The sequence below is a fragment of the Melopsittacus undulatus genome, chromosome 11 (genome assembly GCF_012275295.1).
Source record: "Melopsittacus undulatus isolate bMelUnd1 chromosome 11, bMelUnd1.mat.Z, whole genome shotgun sequence".
Classification (NCBI taxonomy): domain Eukaryota; kingdom Metazoa; phylum Chordata; class Aves; order Psittaciformes; family Psittaculidae; genus Melopsittacus; species Melopsittacus undulatus.
The window spans coordinates 23,870,226-23,890,975 of record NC_047537.1 but is presented as its reverse complement, the minus strand read 5'-3'; the positions used below and the strand labels follow the sequence as shown (position 1 = coordinate 23,890,975).

Genomic DNA, 20,750 nt, shown 5'->3' with positions numbered 1-20,750 from the left:
GGGCCGCATCACCCATGCCACGGTAAACGCCAGGAAGCACTGAAACTCCTCTGAAGCTTCCTGGGCTGACACCGGGTCCCTGCACCCCTCATCCTGTAGCTCCACAGCCCCAGTCACTTCTCCCCCGCTGCTATGGGGCAAAGGAGCCCCCAGCCCTCCCCGCATGGCCCAGCTGAGCCGATGGGAAAGCCCCTGGGACTGGGGTGCGCAAACCTCTGCTCCCCCGCTCCCTGCCGACAGGAAACAGGCGCCGCCGGCCTGGCCCCAGTGCTTCCCCTCCCTGTACCCGGTGATGAGGGATGTGCAGGTCCCAGAGGCTGCGGGACCACATCCTGCCCCGGCCTGGCTGGGGAAGGGTGCTGGGTGACAGCAGGAACCGAGGATCCCAAGCCTCAGAAACCCGAGGAGAGGAGGCTCCTGCCCTGGGGAAGGGCTCAGGCTGCAGGAAGGAGGGAGGCTCGCACCATGCGGAAGGGCAGCTCCTGCCCTGGCACCGTACACATGGGGAGGGACAAACAAACAGCAGTGGTGATGCCAGCGGGGCAGAGGCTGCCCCTGCGCCCAGGGGACACAAACCAAACCCAGAGCTGTAGAAACCAGCACACATTTATCTGGAGAACACAAGCACCGAACGCATGGAGGCTGCAGCAGACGGGGGGCCGGGCCCCACACCCTAGCAGTCAGTTGGGGGTCAGGAGCTGCTGGCGCTGCTGCTCCAGGAGGGCTTCCAGGTGCGTGGCTCGCTGCACAGCCGCCTGCGAGAGAGCAGGGAAAGCTCACAGCACCCAGGGCTGAGCCCCAGCACCGGAGCAGCACCGGCCCCACACTCACCTCGTACTGCCTCCGGAGGCTGCTCACGCTCTCCTCCTTCCTCAGCACCGCTGTCTTCACCCTGAGCAGAGGCACACAGAGGGGCTGAGGAGCCCAGCACCAAGCACGGGCCGGCCCCGTGCCCCACAGGGGTGATTCCAGCACTGGGGAGTGCAACCCCTCTCCTGCAGGCACTGCAGGAAGCCAAAGAGCAGCAGCTTGGGCTATCATGCATTAGAAGCATCCTAATCCCCTTGTAGTTTGGATGGAGTCAGCTATAGGAAGAAGGGGACATCAGCCTCACAAGAGTGAATTAACAGCACCACGGGGAGGGGATTTTAAGTTTGTTCCCATTTCTCAAGGTTGCTGCCTCATGCGTGGACTCTTCCCCACAGCTCCCAGAGCACCAGGCTTTGTTTCAGCCTTTGCCAGGCTGCACACAAGGGATGGAAGCAGAGAGGGGATCCTTGTTATCTCACACTCAAGGTATGAGCTTGGCTCTCAGGGAGTGGGAATCCCTGAGCAGTATCCAGGAAGCCAGCGAGCTCCATGCGCTCTACAACAGCCTCCCTGCTAGAGCAGCTCTGCAGACAGTGCAGGAGGGAGGGCTCTGCACCACGCAGCTCCCGCAGGAGACATCGCACTTCCCCTTCCCATTCTCCTTTCACTTGCAAAATTCCTCCTCCGCAGGCAGACACGAGGGAAGAGGAAGCCTTATGTCAGTGCCTGCCACGGAGCCCGGCTCCCAGCACCATCTCCACACTGAGCACAGGATGGAGCCGAGCCCCACAGCACAGCCCTGCTCCCTACAGCCAACAGCCCCAGTGCACTCTGGGGGTGCCTCAGCACCCCTGAACCTCTGTGGCTGTGTGGTACCCACAGCAGAACCCTGCAGGAGCTGACCATGAGCCTGGCTGCTCGCAGTGCCCCTGCTAAAGAACCACCCCAAAGCTCCTCAGGCACACGAGGGAGCAGCCCTGGGGACAAGGCTGACCCAAGGAGCAGGCAGCTCGGGTGAGACCCATCCTGCCCTGGAAGCCAGGCCTGAGGATGCAGCGCTGCAGCCTCACCTCCTGTGAACCTCCTCCAGCTCTTTGTCCTTCTCCTGCACCAGCCTGTCCAGCTCCAGGCGCTGCCGGCTTCTCATCTCCGCCATCTCCGCCTTGAGCCGCTTGTTCTCCTCCTCCATCCCCACGAGCCTGTCGGTGAATTCCTGCCGGATCACTTCGGCCAGGCCGCCCCGCTCCTGGGCCAGCTCGTCCCTCATCTGCAGCAGGGGCAGAGGGGACGTGGAAGCACCGAGAGGGCAATGCAGGGGGACAGAGCCAGGCCAGGCTCTGCTCCACACTCACCTTGCGCATCTCCTCCACCTCCTGCTCCTTGTGCTTCAGCAGCCCCTGCAGCCGGATGCCGTCCCCCTCCAGCTCTGCCAGCCGCCCCTTCAGCTCATTGCAGCGCTCCTGCAGCTTCCGTTCGGATCTCTCCAGCTCCTGGAGCTCCATCTCGTACTTATCTCGGATCCTCTTAATCCTAATGGGAGGAAAATAGAGGCTCGGCCCGGTGCTGCCAGGAGCACCCCAGGCACCCTCATGGCTCACACCCAGAGCTCACTGGAGAGATGCTGTGGGGACAGGGGAGGGGATCACCCCCCTGAGGAGCTCCCTCTCACCGGTTCTCTGCTGCCCTCTCGCACTCCTCCTTGGCCAAGGACATGTCGGCCTCCAGGCGCTGGATCACCAGCTCGATCTCTTTGTCCCTCTCCTTCTTCACCTCCTCCCGCAGCTCCCGTTCCCGGGAGAGCAGCCAGGCTTCCTGGGAACAGAGATGGCAAACGCTGCCTCTATCCCTCTCAGAGCCCAAGGGTGGCACTGCTGGAGAAGGGCAGCCCTTGCCGTTACCTCCTTCTTCATGTAGCTCGCCTCCCAGGCCTGCTTCTCGATGTCCAGGCGCTCCTTCAGCTCCTTCACTTCTGCCTATGGAGACAAGAACAGCTCAGCCTGGAGCAGCCCCGGCACCATCCTGGGCGGACAGGGGGCTCAGTGGTGCCAGCATGGGTCACCACAGCCATGTGCTGGGGTTGGACTGCTCACACCCAGGCACAGCAACCCAGGGCCCAGAGGTGAGGGGAAGAGCAGACCTGGTGCTGCCTCTCCTGCTCCTCCTTCTCCTTGGCATACTTGTCCTTCAGCGCCCGGGTGAGGGCCGAGCTGCTCGCCTCCAGCTGCTGCCGCAGCTCCTCCACCTCTGCTCTCTGCCTGCCCACACACAGACCCAGCTCCCAGTGCCTGCAGCAGCCCAGCCTCACAGCCCCCTCCTCAGGCTGCTCCCCATGGCCAGCCCTCTTCCCACCAGGATAAAGCCACTCTCTCCATCCCTCTCACCTGGCTGCTTGCTGGCTCAGCCGCTCCTTCTCCTCGGCCACCTCTGCATAGAGCCGGCGGCGCTGCTGCTGCAGGGCCTGCTCCTCCTGCTCCAGCTGCTGCTCACATCTGTGGAGCAGAGCAGCCTCAGGGATGTGCCTGGCTTTGGGCATTCATTCACTCCCCATCTTGTCCCATCCACAGCTGACCCGGAGCTGCTCTGCTGCTGGAGGATGCCCCTGGTTCCTACCTCAGGCTGGTGGGGGAGAAAGGGGCTGCTCCCCTTGGGTATGAACTGCTGCAGAGAGCAGGAACAGGGGTGCTGGACACGGGTGCGATGCTGTGAGCCCCAGGACCCTGCAGGGACTCACCTCTGCCGGGCCCGCTCCCGCTCCCGCTGGCTCTGCTCCTCCTTCTCCCGCTCCAGCAGCCCCCGCAGCTCCTCTGCCTGCCGCCCATAGCGCTGGGCTGCCCGCTGGTCCGACTGCAGCAGCTCGGCCTCGTGCAGCATCTTCAGCTTCCTGATGTCCTGCTTGTGCTTGGCTATGAGCTTCTGGATCTCCGGCTCCAGCCCTGCGGCAGCAGGAGGCACAGTTACTGCTCAGCACTGTCCGGAGGCCCGCACCGGGGCCCTTGGGCAGCTGGGGAGCAGGCTGCAAGCATCAGCTCAGCACAGAGGGGCTGCTGCAAGGGGAGGATGAGCATGCAGGGGTTTCCTTGCCCTCTGCAGACATGGACCAGCACGGGTGTGACTCCGGCAGCAGCCCAGCTCCAGCCACCAAGGGATCGCGCTCGTACCTCTCACAGTGATTTCTTTGATCTTTTTGGTTTTCTCATCAATCCACTTCTCCCTCCTGATCTTCTCGGTTGCGCTCATCAGCTCCTTCAGCTTCTTGATCTCCTGTGGAAGCAAAGCAGAGAACAGCAGTGACAAGCTGGGGGAGGCGAGCCCGGCTGGCGAGGAGGAGGTTGCAGGCAGGAGCAGGCAGCCTGAGCTGTACAGAAGAGCCAGGCAAGTTCTCCCAGTCCAGAGACGCAGCCGTAAGCTCTCCTTATGCCCTCTCCTGTCATGGGATGGAGCTGCTGCTGCCACAGACCTTGAGCATGGGGGAAAAGAGCAAAACCCCTGGGAAAGCAGGGGCTGGCCAGGACATGAGAGCACCTATGGAGAGGAGAACCTGGGGCTGCTGACAGGCTCTGTGTGCAGGGCAGCCTGGCTGTGAGCAGATACTGGATAACGGGTGAAGATGCCTTCTCCTCCAGCCTTCCCTCTCCCTGCCATGGAAGACCCTCTGAGAGCAGAACAGACAGACAGGGACCCCCAGCACCACGGTACCACCACAGACCAAGCTCCTGCATGACCCAAAGGCTGCACAGCTCTGGCTGTCACTTCCTCCTCTGCTGCATGTACCTCCTCCGCTCTCCTCTCCAGCAGCAGAGCTGCAGGCACACTCAAGCCCTGCTGCCCACATTGCTCTTCCCCAGTGTTCCCATCAGCAAAAGCAAAGCACTCAACCACGTATTTCTGTGCTGGGGTTTCTAGTGAGAAAGGCCAATGGAAGCAGCAGCTTGGCTCTGTTTCAGCATGGGCAGTGATGTCTGCATGCAGGACATGGGACACGTCACAGTGCCAGAGGACTGGGTAGCTGGACACCCAGGAGCTGGTTACCTGGCCACTGTGCAGAGAGGAGCAGGAAATGGCAGAGGGGTGCCCATTAGGGGGAAAAAAGGCAGTAAATCAGCACAGGAAGGCTGGGACAGGCTGAAGGCAGCAGCTGAGCATGTGGCCTGGGGAGATGGGGCTCCTGCATGGACTGATCCTGCTGCTGAGTGCGGAGCTCCCAGCTCAGCCCTGCTGCCCGCAGGCACCTGCAGAGCTGCAGGGGGTCAGGGTGTGAGAGCAGAAGCACAAAACCACAGCAAAGACCACATTTACCTGGGAAAAGGGGCCCAAAGTGCGCCAGACCTGGGGAGAAAGAAAGGAGGGGATGGAGAGAGAAGGGGAATCACAGAGCATGAGGGAGAGGGGAGATGGGAGAGAAGCAAAGCCAAGCAGCCGGTGTATGAGAGAGCCACAGGCAAGGTGGATGAGGGGCAGGGAGCCCATGCATGGTCAGGAGCCTGCCCTGGGGACTAGGGGCCCTTACAGGAACAAACATCCCCACCCTAGAGAGGAGGCAGGGAGCCATATGGCAGAGCCAGGAACAGGGACAATGAAGGGGCCACAGAGCAAAGAGGGGTCCTGGGCTGCTCCCAGCGCTGCTGCCCTACTGTGAGTGGGAGTGAATGAGGCACCTCCTCTGCCCCTGCAGGGGCTGCAGAGCCAGCTGCTGCAGCAGAACCAGCCCTGAGCAGCTGTGGGAAGGGGCCCCTTCAGGCATCCAGCACACGGTGCTGCCTTCTAACCCTTGGCTGGGCTCAGCAAGGCCAAGCGAGCCCTGGCTGTGTTTGCACGAATGTGTCTCTGAACAGGCTCAGACCAATGCAAACACTGCAGAGCCACGGGCACGAATTCTGCTGCAAGGCCAAGAGGGAGCAGGATGAGCCCAGGGCTGAACTGGGAGCCAGAGGTGCTGCCTCCCTGCCAGGGCACAGGGCGAGCTGAGCTGTGTCTGTGGGAGCTTTCTGCATGCTCCCCAGTTTGGGAGTGGGTCAGAAAACAGCCTAGCAAACCCAGAGTGCTGTTACTGTTGCTTGTACATCCCATGTTCCCTTATCCTCGTTCAGCTCTGAGAGCATCCCTGTTCCCAGCTAAGGAAGATGTGGACAGAGCTACAGATTCCTTGGTGGAATCGGGTTTGTGCCAGTGCCTGCTTCCACCTCTGCCAAAGCGAGGTGCCCGGAGCAACCCCCAGCCAGGAGGGAGCTCTGCCCACAGCAGGATGGGGGGGAAGGGTCTTCCCAAGCAGAGCCCCTCCTAGCCCCACACATCTGGCATCGGGTGGCAGTGTCAGCAGCCTCCTGGGGAGCCAAGGGAGAGCTCTGTGGGTGACACAGACCTTCTGTGCACAGAGAAAGGCTCTCCAGAACAAGGGGACCCCAACAAGGTGGCCAAGACCACACAGCTCTGGGACAGACCCCGTCTGAGTGAAACCAACCAACGCTGGCCATGGCACATCTCTCCCTGCTCCCCTCCTTCCCCATCCCCTCACCAGCTCGTGCTGCTCCTGCATCTGGGTGATCTTCTTGCTGTACTTCTGGTCCACTTGTTTCAGCTCAGCTACCACGGCCTCACACTTCTCACTCAGCACCTTCTTATCTTCAATGAGCTGCACAGGGTGAAAAGGCATCAGCAGGGGGGCAGGGTAAGAGCCACATGAGCTTCTGGCCCAAGAAGCATGACTCGGAGTTGGGATGAAGGATTACCTGGTCGATGAAGGCCAGGTGCCTCTGGATAGCTGCCTCATACTGCTCCCTCTGCAGCCTGAGCTGGTGGCCAAGCTCCTTCTCGGTCTGTTTGACATGCTGGACAGTGAGTTCCCTCTGCTGAGCCTTTTGGATGCAAGGAAGGGACACAAGACATTAGAAGGAGAAGTTACACCCACCCCATGGGCACAGAAGATATTTCTTGAGCCTGGAAGGCACTGCTGGGCCAAAACAAGGAGGAAGAGAGCTAAATCCAAGTCTGGCACTCACACCTCCTGCCTGCTGTCAGCAGCAGCTCCAGGGGCCAGAGGAGCAGGGAGCTCAGCCCAGGAGCACTGCAGAACTTCACTGGGGACACACAGGGGAAGCCCTGTTCAGAGCCCTGAGCTTGTGCTTGGAAGCCACTGCCCTAGGAAACGTGTGCCGAGGGCTCCGAGCCCTCGCTCGGGGGCAGGCACATGAGGCTCACGCACCAGGGCAGTCTGCAGCAGGCTCATGGCTCGCTTCTTCTCCTCCACTTCCAGCTTCAGCCTCATGATGGAGCTGGTGACCTCTGTGGCAACAGCCGATGCCTGCTCCAGGTGAGCCAGATCCTCCTCGGAGAGGAGGCCCTGCCACAGCCAACAAAGGGATTAAAACAGGGTGGGCACCACCTGGACCAGGACAAGGATGCAGGAGATCCCCCCAGGGTCCTGACCCCATCCAACACAGATGGGCTCTTGCTCCAGTGCTCACCTCCCGCTGAGTGGCCGAGGCAGCCGACCTGGGTCTCTCCTGCTCCGACTTCTCCATCTCATCCAGGAAGCTGATGATGCTTTGGAGCTTGGCCTCCGAGAGCAGGGCCCCGTCCTCCGGGACCCCCGGGGAGTGGTTCAGCTTCCCAAACTTCTCCAGGTTATCCGCAGTCAGGGAATTGGAGCTGGGCTCCTGCAGGGCAGACACAGCTCCGAACGAGCACCCCAGTAACCAGCCCTGCCCTCTGTGCTAACCCCAGTCCCACCACAGCCCTCGCATGGTTCTGCTTCTCCTTGTAAAGACCCAAGCCCCGGCTGCACAAAACCGAACACCTCCAGCACCTCCTCTGGCACTGACCCCACTGTGTCTCCCCCTCCACCACACAGCAGTGCTGGAGGAGGCAGCCCATGGGGAACCTGCCCTCACCGGGCAGCGCTGCTGCCCAAGGCTGGATGTAACCAGGCTGAGCCCTCTGCTCACCCCATCGAGCCAGGCGTATCTGTCCTTCTTGAAGAGCTTCGGTGGGGGCAGCAGCTCGGGCTCCTCCTCCAGCAGCCTGAGCGTGTCCAGCAGCTCCTTGAGAGTGACTCTGGAGTGAGACCTGCTGGCAGCAGCCACCACCATCCCCAGGCCATCAGCACCCATCTCCCTGGAGCTCACATCCTGGGGACAGGACCACACCTGCACTGAGTTTGATAGATCTTTCTAGCAGTCAATGGAGGCTCCAAAGCTGCCCCAGGAGCAAAGGCAAAGCCAGACCCACCTGCAGCTTCTCCTCAGGCCCTGGGTCCTGTGAGGGCACAGAGACAAGGTCTGTGGGGCTGCTTTCTTCTGGCTCTGCAGCTCCTGGATGGAAATTGACCTCTGCAGGAACCAGACTGTTCTCAGGCACGTGCAACACTCAGCCCCTTTGAAGCAGCTCCTGGAGAGCTGCTCCTCCATCCTCTCCCCTCACATCACACACGGCTCCAAAGCATCTGAGACCTGCAGCAGGGACTCACCAGCATTGTTGGCTTTGGTGACACTGCTGGCTGGGCTGATGTTCCTTGCAGAAGCAGGCTTGGCTGCCTTCTTCTTTGCTACCCTTCTGCTCTCCTTCACCAGCGCAAGCTCTTCTTCTGCCAAGCGCTTTGCATCCAAAGCATCTTGGGCCCTTTGCTGGTGCAGCTCCTGCAGGGACACATGAGCCATCAGCATCCTGCCCAGCACAGGCTGTGCTTCCACACACACCTGCACTGCTCCAAGCACCAGCAAGCGAGAAGCAGGAACCCACTCTGCTGCTGTGAAGGGTTAACAAGGACAGCTCTATGGAAGGGAGAGCACAGCAACAGCTCTGCCGGCTCCACATGTGAACAAGGGCTGCTCACAGGCCCCTGTACAGTGACCTCTCCTGCTCCATGGAGCCTCCAGATCCCCAGGGGCAAGCACTGCATGGCCCAGCGCTGCCGCAGGGCCCCCAGGGCTGCCGCAGCCGAGCCTTGGGAAGTGCATCCAGGCACAAGCACGTGTGTGAATGCTGCTGGAGCGCTCTGCTCTCCTCCAGCTGCTCCCCACGGCCCCACTCAAACACCATTCCATTTAGGGCAAAGAGAAACTGGGGTTGAAAACCTCTTGGGCTGTATGAGGAGCCAACAGGGAACAGCCCAGGGGCCGTGCCAGCCCCCATCTGCACCCCGGCAGCACCAGCCCTTCCCTGCCGCAAGGACATGGCGCAGATGGCGAGGGGCTCCCTGCCAACAGCACAGAGCAGCCTCAGCCCACCCCGAGGGACCCTGCTCCCGAGGAGCATCCCTTTCCCAGCCGCTCCAAGGGGCTGCAGTCCCAGTGTCCCTGTTCCACAGAGTCACCCTTTCCCCAGCAGCTGCATGGAAACCAGCAAGCTGCGAAGGAGCTGCCGAGGCTCCGCAGGAGCTGCTCTACAGCACCTCCATCTCCATAGGGAGCACTCCATTTCCAAGGCTGCCTCTACTCCTGCTCTGTGCCCAGCGCACAGGGATGCAGGGCAGAGGCCCTCGCGCTGCCTCACCAACACACAGTCCCCTGCAGCCACAGGGTCCTTGCCTCGTCCCCACCTGGATGGCAGCGCGTCGGGCCAGGCGCGCCTTCTCCTCTCGGATCTTCCGGCGCTCCTCGTCCTTCCTCTGCTGCAGATCCAGGATATTCCCTTCCTCCATGTGCTGCTGCCTTTCCTTCCACACAGGAGGATCACAAACGGTTACTGAGAGCTCTCAGCACCCACCACCATCAGCAGAGGAGTGGGGAAGGGCCCAAAGCACCTGAGGTCACCCCACATCCAGGCTTCCCATCCCCACAACCCCCCCCTCGATGCAGGTGAAGAGCCCTCAGGAAAGCTTTGCTTTAGAGCAGCTTATTTTCTATAGAGTCTAAATGCAATTATTAGTCATCTGGGTCTGAAACTATGGAGGAGACAAGGCCTAAAAATAGACTCTCACATGCAAGAGCTACAGAACTTTTTGGTATTGGGATAAATAATTAAACACAAAGAAACACAAATAGCTGCGGATGTCATCACTCCCGAAGGAGCCAACCGGTTCTGGGTCACTGGGATGAGCCCAGACAGGGCTTCCCTCCTCTGGCCACCAGCATGCCTGAGGCAATAAGAGTTCAGCACATCTGTGCTGCTGGTGCCAAGTACCTGCCTGCTTGTGGCTGAGGGAGCTGCAGAATGGGGCTGTGTGGTGCTGAGCCCGGCCTGAGCTCCCCATGGAGCCAAAGCCAGGCTGGGCCCTAAAGCACCAGCACATCTCTGCAGGGACAGGACCCTCCTGCTCTGGTGTGCAAGGGGCTGGCTACATGCAAAGCCAAACCCCTCATTGGGATGGCTCAGGTCTCTGACAGAGGGACTCAGACCCCCCAGCATGAGGCAAGGGGACAGGGGTGTCAGCAGGATCCATGCATCAGACAGGACTCACCTCCCTTTGGGAAGCCAGCAGCCGCCCCAGCGCCGCGGCTGCCGCCCTGTGCCGCTGCGAGTGGCGCCGGTACCAGCGCTGGATGGTGACAGCAGCCAGGTTCACCTGCTCGATGAACCTGTGGGGAGGAGGAGGCTCAGCACAGCCCCAGGTCCTGCCCGGCATCAGCCCCCATCCTGCTGCAGCACAGCACCGCTGCTCACCCGCTGCACCGGGACTTCGGTCCCGGCTCCACATGGGCTGACGTGGGGGCGGCAGGAATGTGGGCCTTGGATGACAAGGCTCAAGGAGCAGGGGATGGGGAGGGTAAAGCGGCCCCTGCGGCCGCTCTCAGAGGGCCCCTTCCTGAACCTGGAGCCGCACAGGGCACAACCAAACCAGTTCCAGCTGCCCTGGGCTCGCTCTCTGCCTGGCACCGTCCCCTGCCTGCTCCCAGGGCTGCTGCCTCTGCCTCACCTCTCTGCCTCCTCCTCGGTCACCTCCCTCCTCCGGGCCAGGCTGCTGCTGCTGCTGCTGCTGTTGTTGTTGCGGGTCATGATGTTGTTGCTGGAGAAGTTCTTCTGCGACTTCACGAGGCTGCTTTCACCATCCTCATTGGAGGTGGCTTTGACAACATTGCTAAGGCACAACACCAAGTGATGTGGCACCATCCTGCCCCATCCCATGGCACATGAGCAGGGGTCAGCACAGCCTCCCAGCCTGGACCCCCCCACACTTACTTGAGGGAGCTGGGTGCCTGGTTGGAGCTCTTGGGCGCAGGGCCCTTCTCGGTGGTGGAGTAGTTGTTGTGCACCATGGTGGTGACACAGTTGCCCATCGTGCCCTTGTTGCTCCTGTTGTGGGAAGCAGAGGAGGAGCTGGGACTCGCTGGATGCAGAAGGAACATCATGCACTAGCAATGCATGCTTTCTCCACTGTATCCCTCAACCCACCCGTGACCATCTGGAGCATCTCCCATGGTGGGGAGCAGGCTCCCCAGGGCTCACTACTTGGTAGCTGTTACCCGATGCACAGACACAGCCCAAGCTGTGACCTAAGAGCCGGCTCTTTGGGCTCTTTCACACTTCGCCTTGGCTCAAGTCTCTCCTGGCCCCGAAGGGTCCCTCTCTTACCTGTTGTTTGCAGTGAAGTTGGCTGCCAGGAGCATGGTGGCCTCTTTCCTCCTCATGCCCACTGGTGGCTCAGTGCTGCGGGCACCAGAGGGGCCTGGGAACGCTCGTGGTTGATCGTCCTGCATGGAGCCAGCAGGAGGTAAGTGCAGGCAAAGCACCAGCCCCACATCCTCAAACACCTCCTCCCTCACAGCCCACTTTCCCCCCACAAAAACCTCCATTCCAAGCACAGCAGCCTCCAGGCTTCGCCTCCCTCTGCCAGAAGCATGGAGGTGATGGGACAAAGGCCCTGGGGCCCAGCAAGGCCAGCACAGGCTGAAGCAGCAGCTGAGCACTTTGGCCATTCAAACAGTACCAGCTCTGAGCACAGGCTGAGGCAGGACCAGCCTGGCCACCACGGATGCACCACCCCATCCTTGGGTCTGGGGAAACCCCCCCACTCCTCCAGCAACCCAACCCAACCCAAACCAGCTCCCCGGTGAGCAGAGCCGCTGCAGCCACCGTCCTCACCAGGATGTTCCACGTGGTTCTCTTCTCCGGGCCGGTTTTGCTCAGACTCGACCCTTTCCTTCTGCCCCCAGGACTGCCCTCGAGGAAGGGCAGGAGGTCTCCTGCCTGCTCGGAGCTTCAGCACAAACCCAGGGAAGGCAGAGGAGAGAACACAAGTGCTGGAGTTACCACCGCACACACAGAGGGGCAGGACAGGGCTCTCATCCCACACAGGGTCACCCACGGTACCTGCGCGCGCTGTTCCCCCGCTGGTTGACCTGCGTGGTGCTGTTGGACCTCCGAAGGTTGTTCATTGCCCGGGATCCCACATCTTCCTGTGGGGAGAGAGCCGAGCTCAGCAGCGCTGCTGCCAAACGGGGCCTGGGCACCTCCCCTGTGAGTCAGGCACAGCCACAACATGATGCTCCGGTACCCCCAGCTCAGCCGGAGGCAGTGTCCAACACCACCTCGGTAGGGAGCCTGCAGCACCCACCACAAGAGGACCAGGAATTTCCAGAAGGAAATCAGTGCAGGATGGTGGAGGGCAAGGAAGGGAAAAGAGCAAAACCCGATGCTTCCCTGCTTGCTCTTTTGCATGCATTAAGTCATTGAGAAGAAACCCAACAAGCAGCTTATGGTTGAGGGTGACCAGACCGGGGGGGAGCACAGCTCCGCAGCACCCAGAGCTGCAGCTTCACCCTAGAGCAGCACAGTTCTCCTCTCCCAAAGCTCCCCATGAACACACGGGTGTGCTGCACACTTCCAAGGGAAGCCAGGACCCCCATTGCCACCTGCGACCCCCGGCTCAGCCCGGCTGCAGGCAGAACAGGGACCCATGGAGGCCTCTGGGGCCCGAGCAGTACGGGATGAAGGCCTCACCAGAGCGTTCCTCGTGGCTTTGCCGTCGGCAGTGACCGAGATGGAGCGCGCCATGTGCTTGGCGGGGCATGCGCTGCTGGGGCGCCGTGACACCGGCGCGGGGACACCGGTGAGGCTCAGACCCACACCTCCGGCACCAGCGCCATGGGACGAGGAGCTGCTGCGGGCGCTCCTCATGCTGCAGCAGGAAGGAGCCTGGAAGCAAAAGCAGACAGAGGAGTGAAGGTGTGGGGCGAGCTCCCCACTGCTCACATGGAGCTGGAACCGCTTCCCAACGGGACCAACCCCTCCCTGTGCGCTCCCCCCCACCAGAGCCCTGAGCACAGCCTGCGGGTGCTGCCGGTGAGCTCCGCACTGCTCTGACCCAACACCCCCGGCCCATGGCAGTGATGGGCACAAGGACAAGGGCTCCTGCACCCCATGCAGGCCACGGCTGCAGGATCCCGTGAGCCCAGCACATCCTCCCCTGCTGAAGCCGCTGCCCCAGTGCCCTGCACTGCGCAGGATCCTGGAAGCATCATCCTGGGGGATGCTGCCCGCACCGAACAATCCGGTCCGTGCCAAGAGCCCGTCCAGAGGCAGGCACAGGGACAGCGGAGCCCCAGCTCAGGGGCACCACGCTCCTGCCTTCACCCCCTGCCCCTCCGCGGCAGCGCTGACCGGGGGCTGCCACCGCCCCAGGCGAACCCCGCTCCCACCCGGAGGCTGCAGCGGAGCCTCTCCCAGGCCCCCGGCCGCTCTGCCCGCGGCTCCGGTTCCACCCCCCCCGGAGGCCTCGGCAATGCCGCGGCTCCGGCAACCCCGTAAACAAAAGGCTCCCAATGGAAACCAGCGGGAAGCAGGGCCCGGCACAGGGCTCCGGCTCAGGGCTCCGGCTCAGGGCTCCGGCACAGGGCTCCGGCTCAGGGCTCCGGCTCAGGGCCCCGGCTCAGGGCTCCGGCACAGGGCTCCGGCGCAGGGCCCAGCCCCGGGCACGCAGCCCCGCGCCCGGACCCCAAGGATGCAGCCCCCGGGGCCATGCCCAGGCCCCAGGCCGAGGCCCCGGTACCCCCAGTGCCCCGGACCGCAGCTCCCCGGGCCCCACGGGCGAAGGGCTCCAGGGAGGGAACAGGCCCCGGGGCTGCGGCCCGAACCTCACCCGCTCCCGGCTCCGGTACCCTCCGGACCCCGAGCCCAGCACCCGCTCCTGCCGCCGCCACGCGCCCCGCCCCGGCCTTTGGGGGCGGTGGCAGCCAATGGGAAGAGAGGGGCGGGGCGAGGAGGAAAGTGGGGATAGGCTGAGGAGGAAAAGGGGCCGGGAGAAGGTGGGAGGATTGAGGCGTGGCCTAGCGAGAGAGAGCCAATGTGATTGGAGAAGGGGCGGGGCTTATGCAAGAAGGGCGGGGCTTGCCCCTAGGCGCATGGGGGACTGCAGGGCAGGAGCTGTGGGGCAGGGGGCCCATGGGGCACTGCAGGGCAGGAGCTGTGGGGCATGGGCCCATGGGGCAGAAGAAGCTCGGGTCGGGCTCCAGCAACGGCGCAAGAAGAGTCAGGAACTCCCAGACCCACGTGTGGGGTTTATTGGTGGGTCCCGGCCCCACTGCTTCGGTGCCTTCTCCCACCCCAGCCCCACGGCTGCCCGGGCTGGAGCTGGGGGAGGCAGGGGGGCACCCAGGAGCACCCCAGAGGCATCCTGGGGTCCCTAAACCCCCCCCCCCCCGGTGAGGCCCAGTGAGCTCTGGCACATCTCCAGCCCAGTGCCAGCACCATTCCCCTCTGCCAGCCCAAAACGGGGGCTTTTGGCAACAACAGCAGCTCAACAGACATCATAACCTGACCAAAGCCCTGGCCCCCATGGCCATAGCGCACTGTGTGTGTGTCCCCGCAGCCCCTGTCCCTCATTCCTGTGCACAGGGCACACAGGGCTGTGCTTTGCTTCTCCCCAGGGTGCCACGGTGGAATTCGGGGGCTTGAGCCCCCTTCCCACCAATCCCCTAAGGCCATAGCACAAGAGGCCCCACAGGGAGGGAGGGCAAAGCCCCCGCAGCCCCCTGGGAGCCCCACAGCAGCTACATGTTGAGGAAGGCAAAGGCCGACGGCTGCTGCTCACTCCCTTTGTCCATGTGAGGCTGGGACGGTGCCCATGGCTCTGCCGAGGGAGAGTCCTGGTGCAGCACAGCACCGGCACCGGGAGGAGCCACCAGCTCCATGCCAGCAAAGAGGGACAGGCTGCGGGACAGTGCAGGGGCACCCACCACGTCCCCTGGCCCCCTGCTCACCGCCTCCTGCCCGCAGGGCCTGGCTGGCACCGCAGCACTGGGCTGCCCACAGGTCTCTGCTTCCACCCCTGCCTCTCGGCTGCAGGCACCGGGCAGTGGGGCTGCGCTCAGCGGGGTGAGGATGCTCTCACCGGGGACAGGGGGGATGTCGAGCAGCAGATCCCCGGGGCACGGGGCTGAGCCAGCGGGGAGGGCAGAAGGGTCCGAGGTCAGGCGGGTGCCCTTTGGGGAGGGGTGGCCCCTGCAGAGAGCCTCGAACTGCCGCAGGATCTGCAAGGAGAAGAGTGGGATGGGTTGGAGTGAGAATGGCATCGGGAGGAGGATACAGCCCCAGCCCCTTTCCCAGCAGAGACTGATCTGAGGTCCAGACCTGGCTCTTGAGGATCACATCCTCCAGGCTCCCCGCTCCTGGGGGATATGGACAATTCCCACCCCTCTGGGACACACATGGAACCATTCCTGAGGGCTGGGAAAGCCAGGCCCCGGAAGCTGCCCTGGGGAGGGGACATGGGGACACCCCACGAGTCACCTTCATTGCTCGGTTGGCGACAGGGCCGGGGCTGCCCTGGCTGAGCTGCTGCAGCTGCAGCCGCGTCACGGCAAAGATCTGGTCCAGGGAGAGCAGATCCGAGCACATGAGGGAGGAGATGGCACCCATGGACCTCTGCAGGAGGAGAGTGCGGCTGAGCCGGGGTGGGCAGCACCCGGCACCCTGTGGGGCACAGTGGGGCTGCACCATGCTCACCATGCGGACGCTGTCACTGGGGTCCTGCAGTGCCCGGCTCAGCAGCTCCAGCACCACCTCGCAGTTCAGGAGCCCACATCTGGCCATGGTACACGGGTTATGGTTATGGCTGCCCCGGGACCTGTCCCCCTCCTGCATTTCAGCCCCAAGGCCCATGCCAAGGGGGTGAGAAGGGCTCAGGCTGTTCCTGGAAGCCCCTGCAGTGCTCCCCATTCAGCCCCACAGCACCCATGGGCCTCTCGGGGCACTTACTCCTTGACGAAGTGCTGTGCTTCCTCCCTGGTGAGGAAGACTCTGTCGCCGCGGGTCAGTGCTGCCACCAGGCTCACCTCCCGCACGCAGTCACCCAGGCTGTCAGTGTCCACTCTGCACCAGGACATGCCATGGTGGGGACAGGAGCCAGCCCTGCTCCCTCCTGGGGTTCAGTGCAGACCCCCTGTGGGCTGGAACCCCCCAGCACCTCCCCTGCCCCTGGCTCCGCACACGCAAGGATGAGGCCCAACATCCCTGAGGAACAGAGCAGAGCCTCTGCATTGACGGGGTGGAAAATGAGGGCACCGCTCCTGGCGACGAGGGGAGCGCCTCAGAGGGCCCCAGGGAAGGGACCCCCGTGTCCGTGTCCCGCTCCCACCTCTCGGCCGCGTGGCTCAGCTCCCGGATGGCTCCGCAGTGGCCGTCGCTGCCCGATTTGCTGCAGGAGTCTGAGGTGCGGCTCAGGTCCCCGATGCCCTGCGAGGAGTCCTGGGAGCTGTGGCCGCTGTCGGCCTCCTCCCAGCCGCCTCCGGCCAGCCCCGGCTGGTGCCTCGCTGCAGGGACACAGCAGGGAGTGCTGACCCCACACAGCCCCGCACGGGGACACACTGACCCCACACAGCCCCGCACGGGGACACACTGACCCCACACAGCCCCACACGGGGACCCACTGACCCCACACAGCCCCACACGGGGACGCGCTGACCCCACACAGCCCCACACAGGGACCCACTGACCCCACACAGCCCCACACGGGGACCCCGACTGAGCCCCCCAGGAGCTGCCCCAGCCCAGCCGGTACCTACCCCGGGTGCCGTGCGTGGTGGTGGCTGCCGGTGGCTTCCCAGCCTCGGTGGGGCTCCGGGGAGGGGATGGGGCTCTCACGGGCTCATAGGTGTCCTCGTGCAGGTCCCTGTGGGGCGGCCGGTGCCCCCCCGGGGACGGGAGCACAGCGTGGGCCACAGCCTCGGCTGCGCGCTGGATGGTGCTGAGCAGGGCTTCCCCTGCGGAACCTGCGGATGGCCAAGGCCGGGGGTGATTCCCAGGAGCCCAGCATAGCCCCAGGGCACCCAGTACCCTGCAGGGGAGCAGTCCCCCTGGCACAGACCAGACTTGTGGCTGGATATGGAAGGGTGCTACCGGGATGTGCCACAGGGACAAGCCAGTGTCCCAGCACCCTGTCACACCCCCCCAGCAGGGAATGGCACAGCAGAGCCACCCATAACTACCCACCGAGAGCCGGTAACCACACCGGTGTCACCGGATGCTGGGAGCCTGCTCTGAGCCCAGGCAGGACCCAGGGCTGCAGCAGGGCCCGGGCGGGGGACGCACATGGGGCAGCAGCAGGACTTACCAGAGCTTTTCTCCGTGCTGTAGCCAAATCCCTGCAAGGAGCCGCAGGGGCTGGAGCTGGAGCCCATGCCTGGAGGAGCCATAAAGCACATTCAGGGTCACCCTCGGCCACTGTTCCCCCCTTTGGGCAGGAGCTGGTGCAGGGCAGTGCCCCTTTGCTTCCCCACACAGGCTCTGGCCAGAGCTGTGGGACACCCCCAGATGAGGGCTGGGGCACCGTCCTCACCCCAGCAGCCCCCCCGGCCAGGGGCCCTCTGCACACCGGCGGCTCCAGCCAAAGGGACTGTGCCCATGGGGCTGGCAGGGCCGTGGGGCTGCACTCACCCGCGGGATGGGCAGAGGGGGCAGCGGGAGGGGGCAGCGGCGCATCCGAGAACAGGACTGTGGCCAAGTCCTGGCAGGAGAGAGGAGGGAGGGCTGAGGAGTGGCAGGGACCCTGGGGGCAGAGCTGCCCCACAGCCGCAGACAGAGCCCGTGCAGCGCAGCCGGCACACGGGAGCAGGGACCCTGGGGGCAGAGCTGCCCCACAGCCCCGCACAGAGCCCGTGCAGCGCAGCCGGCACACGGGAGCAGGGTGATGCTCACCTGCGCGGCCGCACGGACCTTCTGGTTCAGGCTGTTGCCGTGCAGGGGGTCTGGGGGTCCGGTGAACGCTGCAAGGAGCCGGGGGGCAGCGCTGGGGGTGACCCCGCTCCCGGCACGGGGCATGACCCGGGCCAGGGCTCAGGCTCCGGCCCCCCCTTACCTGCGGCCTCGCGGATGCAGCAGGCGCTGCCCTGCAGCTGCAGCAGGAAGTGTGGGGAGCCGCGGCTGCAGGTGTGCAGCAGGATCCTCAGCACCTGCGGGGACAGCGCGGTCACGGCTGCCCCGGCGGCGCCCCCCGGCCCCGGCCTCAGCACCCCCGCACCTTCAGCTTCACGTGGCAGGAGCCGCTCCGCAGCCGGCCCAGCAGGAACTCCAGCAGACACCGGCTGCTGCCGGCGGACTCGTGCGAGATCTCTGCGCCCGGTGAAGGATCAGCTCCCCACGGCTGACACCACCGCCCCCCGTCCCCCCCCAGACCTCCCGGCCCCCCCCGGCCCCGGCCCGGGCCCCCCGAGCCCCACAAGGATACTCGCGATCTCCTCGAGCAGGTACCCGGGGCACGGCGCGTCCTCGTCCGCGGTGCCCCTGAGCAGCACCGGCAGCTGCGGGAGGAGCGGGAGGGTGAGGGGCGGTGGCACCGGGACCGGAACCCCCCCCGCCCCCCCCCGCCCTGCTCCCGGCCCCGGCCCGTACCCGGCTCAGAAAGCTCAACCGGTCCCGCAGCGGCGACGCCATGACAGCCCCGCCGCCGGTCCCTGCCCGGCCTCGCGGCTCCGCCCCCCGAGGGGCGCCCAACACCAATGAGAGTGCGAGAAGCTGCGGCTCGGACCAATCAGCGGCGAGGAAGGGCAGAGCTCCGGGAGGAAGTGGCTCAGCAGACTGATGCCGGCGGGGAGAGGGCGGGAGATAGGACGTAAACAACCGGCATATGAACCAATCGGGAGCGGCTCGGGAGGCGGGCGCCGCGCTTGACCAATCCGCGCTTGCGGGAAGCCGATCTGTCCAACCCGAGGAGGGCGAGGGGACGACCTTCCCGCAGCACACAATCAGAGATCTAGAGAGCTTTGATTGGCTCACCATTCTCCTATCAGCGAGCTGGAGGGGCGGGCGTTCGTCGTTACCCAATCAGAAAGCTCATCGCTGTGACGAGCAGGTCAAGTAGCCAATCGCTGCTGCACCACTATGGCGGCGCCCAGGCCCTGAGGCGGCGGCGGCGGCAGCCATGTCGGGCCGGGGCGTGTGGCTGCGGGCGCGGGCGCGGCTGCGGCGCTTCCCGGTGCTGCTGTCGGGCTGCGGGGAGCAGGTGGGGCCGGGGGGGGGGCCCGGGGCCGGTCTCGGTGCGGGGGGGGGCCCGGGGCCGGTCTCGGTGAGGGGCCCGGTGAGAGCCGTTCGGTGTCGGTCTCTGCAGGCGGCCGCCTACGGGCGGTGCGTGGCGGCGGCGGCGGCGGGGCCGGCGGAGCTGCGGAGGGACACGTGTCTGGAGGAGTTCCGGGCGCTGCGGGACTGCTTCACGCGGGCGGTGGGTCCGGTCCCGTTCCCTCCCTCCCGCTGCGGGGCTCGGCCCGCTCTGAACCGCGGCTCTTTGCAGGCGAAGGCGACGCCGAAGTGAGGCGGAGCCGCCCCCCCCGCGCACCGGACACAGACCCGGCCCGGTTCTTCCGGCACCGGAGCTGCCGCTCCCCGGAGCCCCTTCGGCTCCAGCCGGGATCCAGCCCCGGTCCCGGCTCCGGGTGAGCGCCGGCTCCACTCAACAGCCACGACCCCCGCGGCCCCCCCCGCTCCCGGCCCCGCCGCTGTTCTCTGGTCAATGAGAGCGTTCAGATCAAACTGTGTCAGCTGACTTTATTACCGGCTCCCCCCCCCCCCGCCCATCCCACGTGAGCGGTTCTTGGGGGTCAGGATCCCATCCGGCTTCGGATGCCCGTGGGAATGTCGGGAGCATCTTTGGTCCTTTGTGTGCACGGCAACAGACACAGCAGCGCTGACCCTCACCCTGCCCACAGGGGCCGATCCGGATCCAGCTCCCCATGGAGCGGCACTGGATGCGGCTGCGTTGCTTGTGCTTTGGGCCAGGGTCACAGAGAAGCAACTTTGTACCACAGGGACAGCCCTGAGGGTTAAGGCCATGGGAGTCACGGGGAAGCAGCCGGGGAGGGACCCCCAAATCTGTGGCTGTTGCCCTGTGGCTCTGTTGTGTTAATGGGAATTAAGACAAGATCCTTCCAGCAACAGGCACGCGGCAGCAGCATTCCCGAGTGCCCAGAGCCGAGCGTCCATAACCCCCCATCCCGGCTCCCTGTGGTCCCATCGGACACAAGTGACTGGACCCAGGACACTTTGAGATGCAGCTATAAAAACCAGCACAGTGATGAGGTCTGTAGGCTCCAGGCTGGGAAATCTCAGCCATTCCAGGGAGAGCTTTGGGATTTGATCTCTTACATTCACAAGTCAGGATGTGAAACCAAACCAAACCTCCCCCACCAAAGGGATGAAGCGCTGTGAGCCTGAACCCAACCGGGGCTCCCAGAGCAGCTCCTCCCTTCCTGGCTCCTCAAACGCATTTCTAGGGGCAGAGCACTGACATCTATGGATGGCAAACAGAGGGGAGGGGCTGGAAGAACGCACAAACCACACTGTGCTGCAGAGAGAAGAGGTAGGTAGGGTTCAGCTGACCCCCGTGGCTGCCCTTCCAAGCCATTTGTTCCCAAACGAGTCATTTCTTGCAGAAAGAGGAAGGGGGAGCAGGAATGTGCAGCCCCCGGGCTGAGCTTCCTAATGCACTTTGGACAGGAGGAGTCAAGCTTGAGAGCAGAGTTGAGCATCTGGGGAGGGGGGAAAGCAAAGCTCTGGGTTATTGCTAGTGTGTGGCCCAG

The 20,750-nt window shown here is 64.1% G+C and overlaps 3 protein-coding genes across 5 annotated transcripts; 1 reads left to right on the top strand and 2 right to left on the bottom strand.

Annotated features, from left to right (window-relative positions):
- Positions 1–588: 588 nt before the first annotated feature.
- On the bottom strand, positions 589–13,915 carry CEP131 (centrosomal protein 131). 2 transcript variants are annotated; one of them, XM_034067402.1, is made up of 26 exons: positions 13,823–13,915; positions 12,685–12,879; positions 12,055–12,140; positions 11,827–11,941; positions 11,317–11,435; positions 10,924–11,037; positions 10,661–10,822; positions 10,205–10,322; positions 9,344–9,460; positions 8,273–8,441; positions 8,035–8,135; positions 7,752–7,934; positions 7,272–7,463; positions 7,010–7,147; positions 6,537–6,662; positions 6,323–6,439; positions 3,969–4,071; positions 3,542–3,743; positions 3,192–3,299; positions 2,948–3,065; positions 2,709–2,783; positions 2,480–2,622; positions 2,163–2,340; positions 1,881–2,077; positions 832–892; positions 589–755 (listed from the first exon to the last, which is right to left on the bottom strand). In XM_034067402.1, the coding sequence occupies exons 2-26, from the start codon at positions 12,859–12,861 to the stop codon at positions 681–683; spliced, it is 3,294 nt and encodes a 1,097-aa protein (XP_033923293.1). In that variant the 5' UTR covers positions 12,862–12,879; positions 13,823–13,915; the 3' UTR covers positions 589–680. The 2 variants fall into 2 exon arrangements, with proteins under 2 accessions (XP_033923293.1, XP_033923294.1); XM_034067403.1 differs by having other exon boundaries at positions 8,035–8,117.
- Positions 13,916–14,159: 244 nt separating this feature from the next.
- TEPSIN (TEPSIN adaptor related protein complex 4 accessory protein) lies at positions 14,160–19,124 on the bottom strand. The gene is made up of 14 exons (XM_034067404.1): positions 18,999–19,124; positions 18,571–18,906; positions 18,407–18,479; positions 18,200–18,291; positions 18,038–18,131; positions 17,878–17,945; positions 17,617–17,686; positions 17,294–17,362; positions 16,746–16,952; positions 16,319–16,493; positions 15,940–16,053; positions 15,688–15,766; positions 15,472–15,606; positions 14,160–15,212 (listed from the first exon to the last, which is right to left on the bottom strand). The coding sequence occupies exons 2-14, from the start codon at positions 18,610–18,612 to the stop codon at positions 14,733–14,735; spliced, it is 1,698 nt and encodes a 565-aa protein (XP_033923295.1). The 5' UTR covers positions 18,613–18,906; positions 18,999–19,124; the 3' UTR covers positions 14,160–14,732.
- Positions 19,085–19,704, top strand: NDUFAF8 (NADH:ubiquinone oxidoreductase complex assembly factor 8). 2 transcript variants are annotated; one of them, XM_034067405.1, is made up of 3 exons: positions 19,100–19,180; positions 19,286–19,396; positions 19,466–19,704. In XM_034067405.1, the coding sequence occupies exons 1-3, from the start codon at positions 19,100–19,102 to the stop codon at positions 19,484–19,486; spliced, it is 213 nt and encodes a 70-aa protein (XP_033923296.1). In that variant the 3' UTR covers positions 19,487–19,704. The 2 variants fall into 2 exon arrangements, with proteins under 2 accessions (XP_033923297.1, XP_033923296.1); XM_034067406.1 differs by having other exon boundaries at positions 19,085–19,180; positions 19,286–19,704.
- The last annotated feature ends 1,046 nt before the right edge of the window (positions 19,705–20,750 follow it).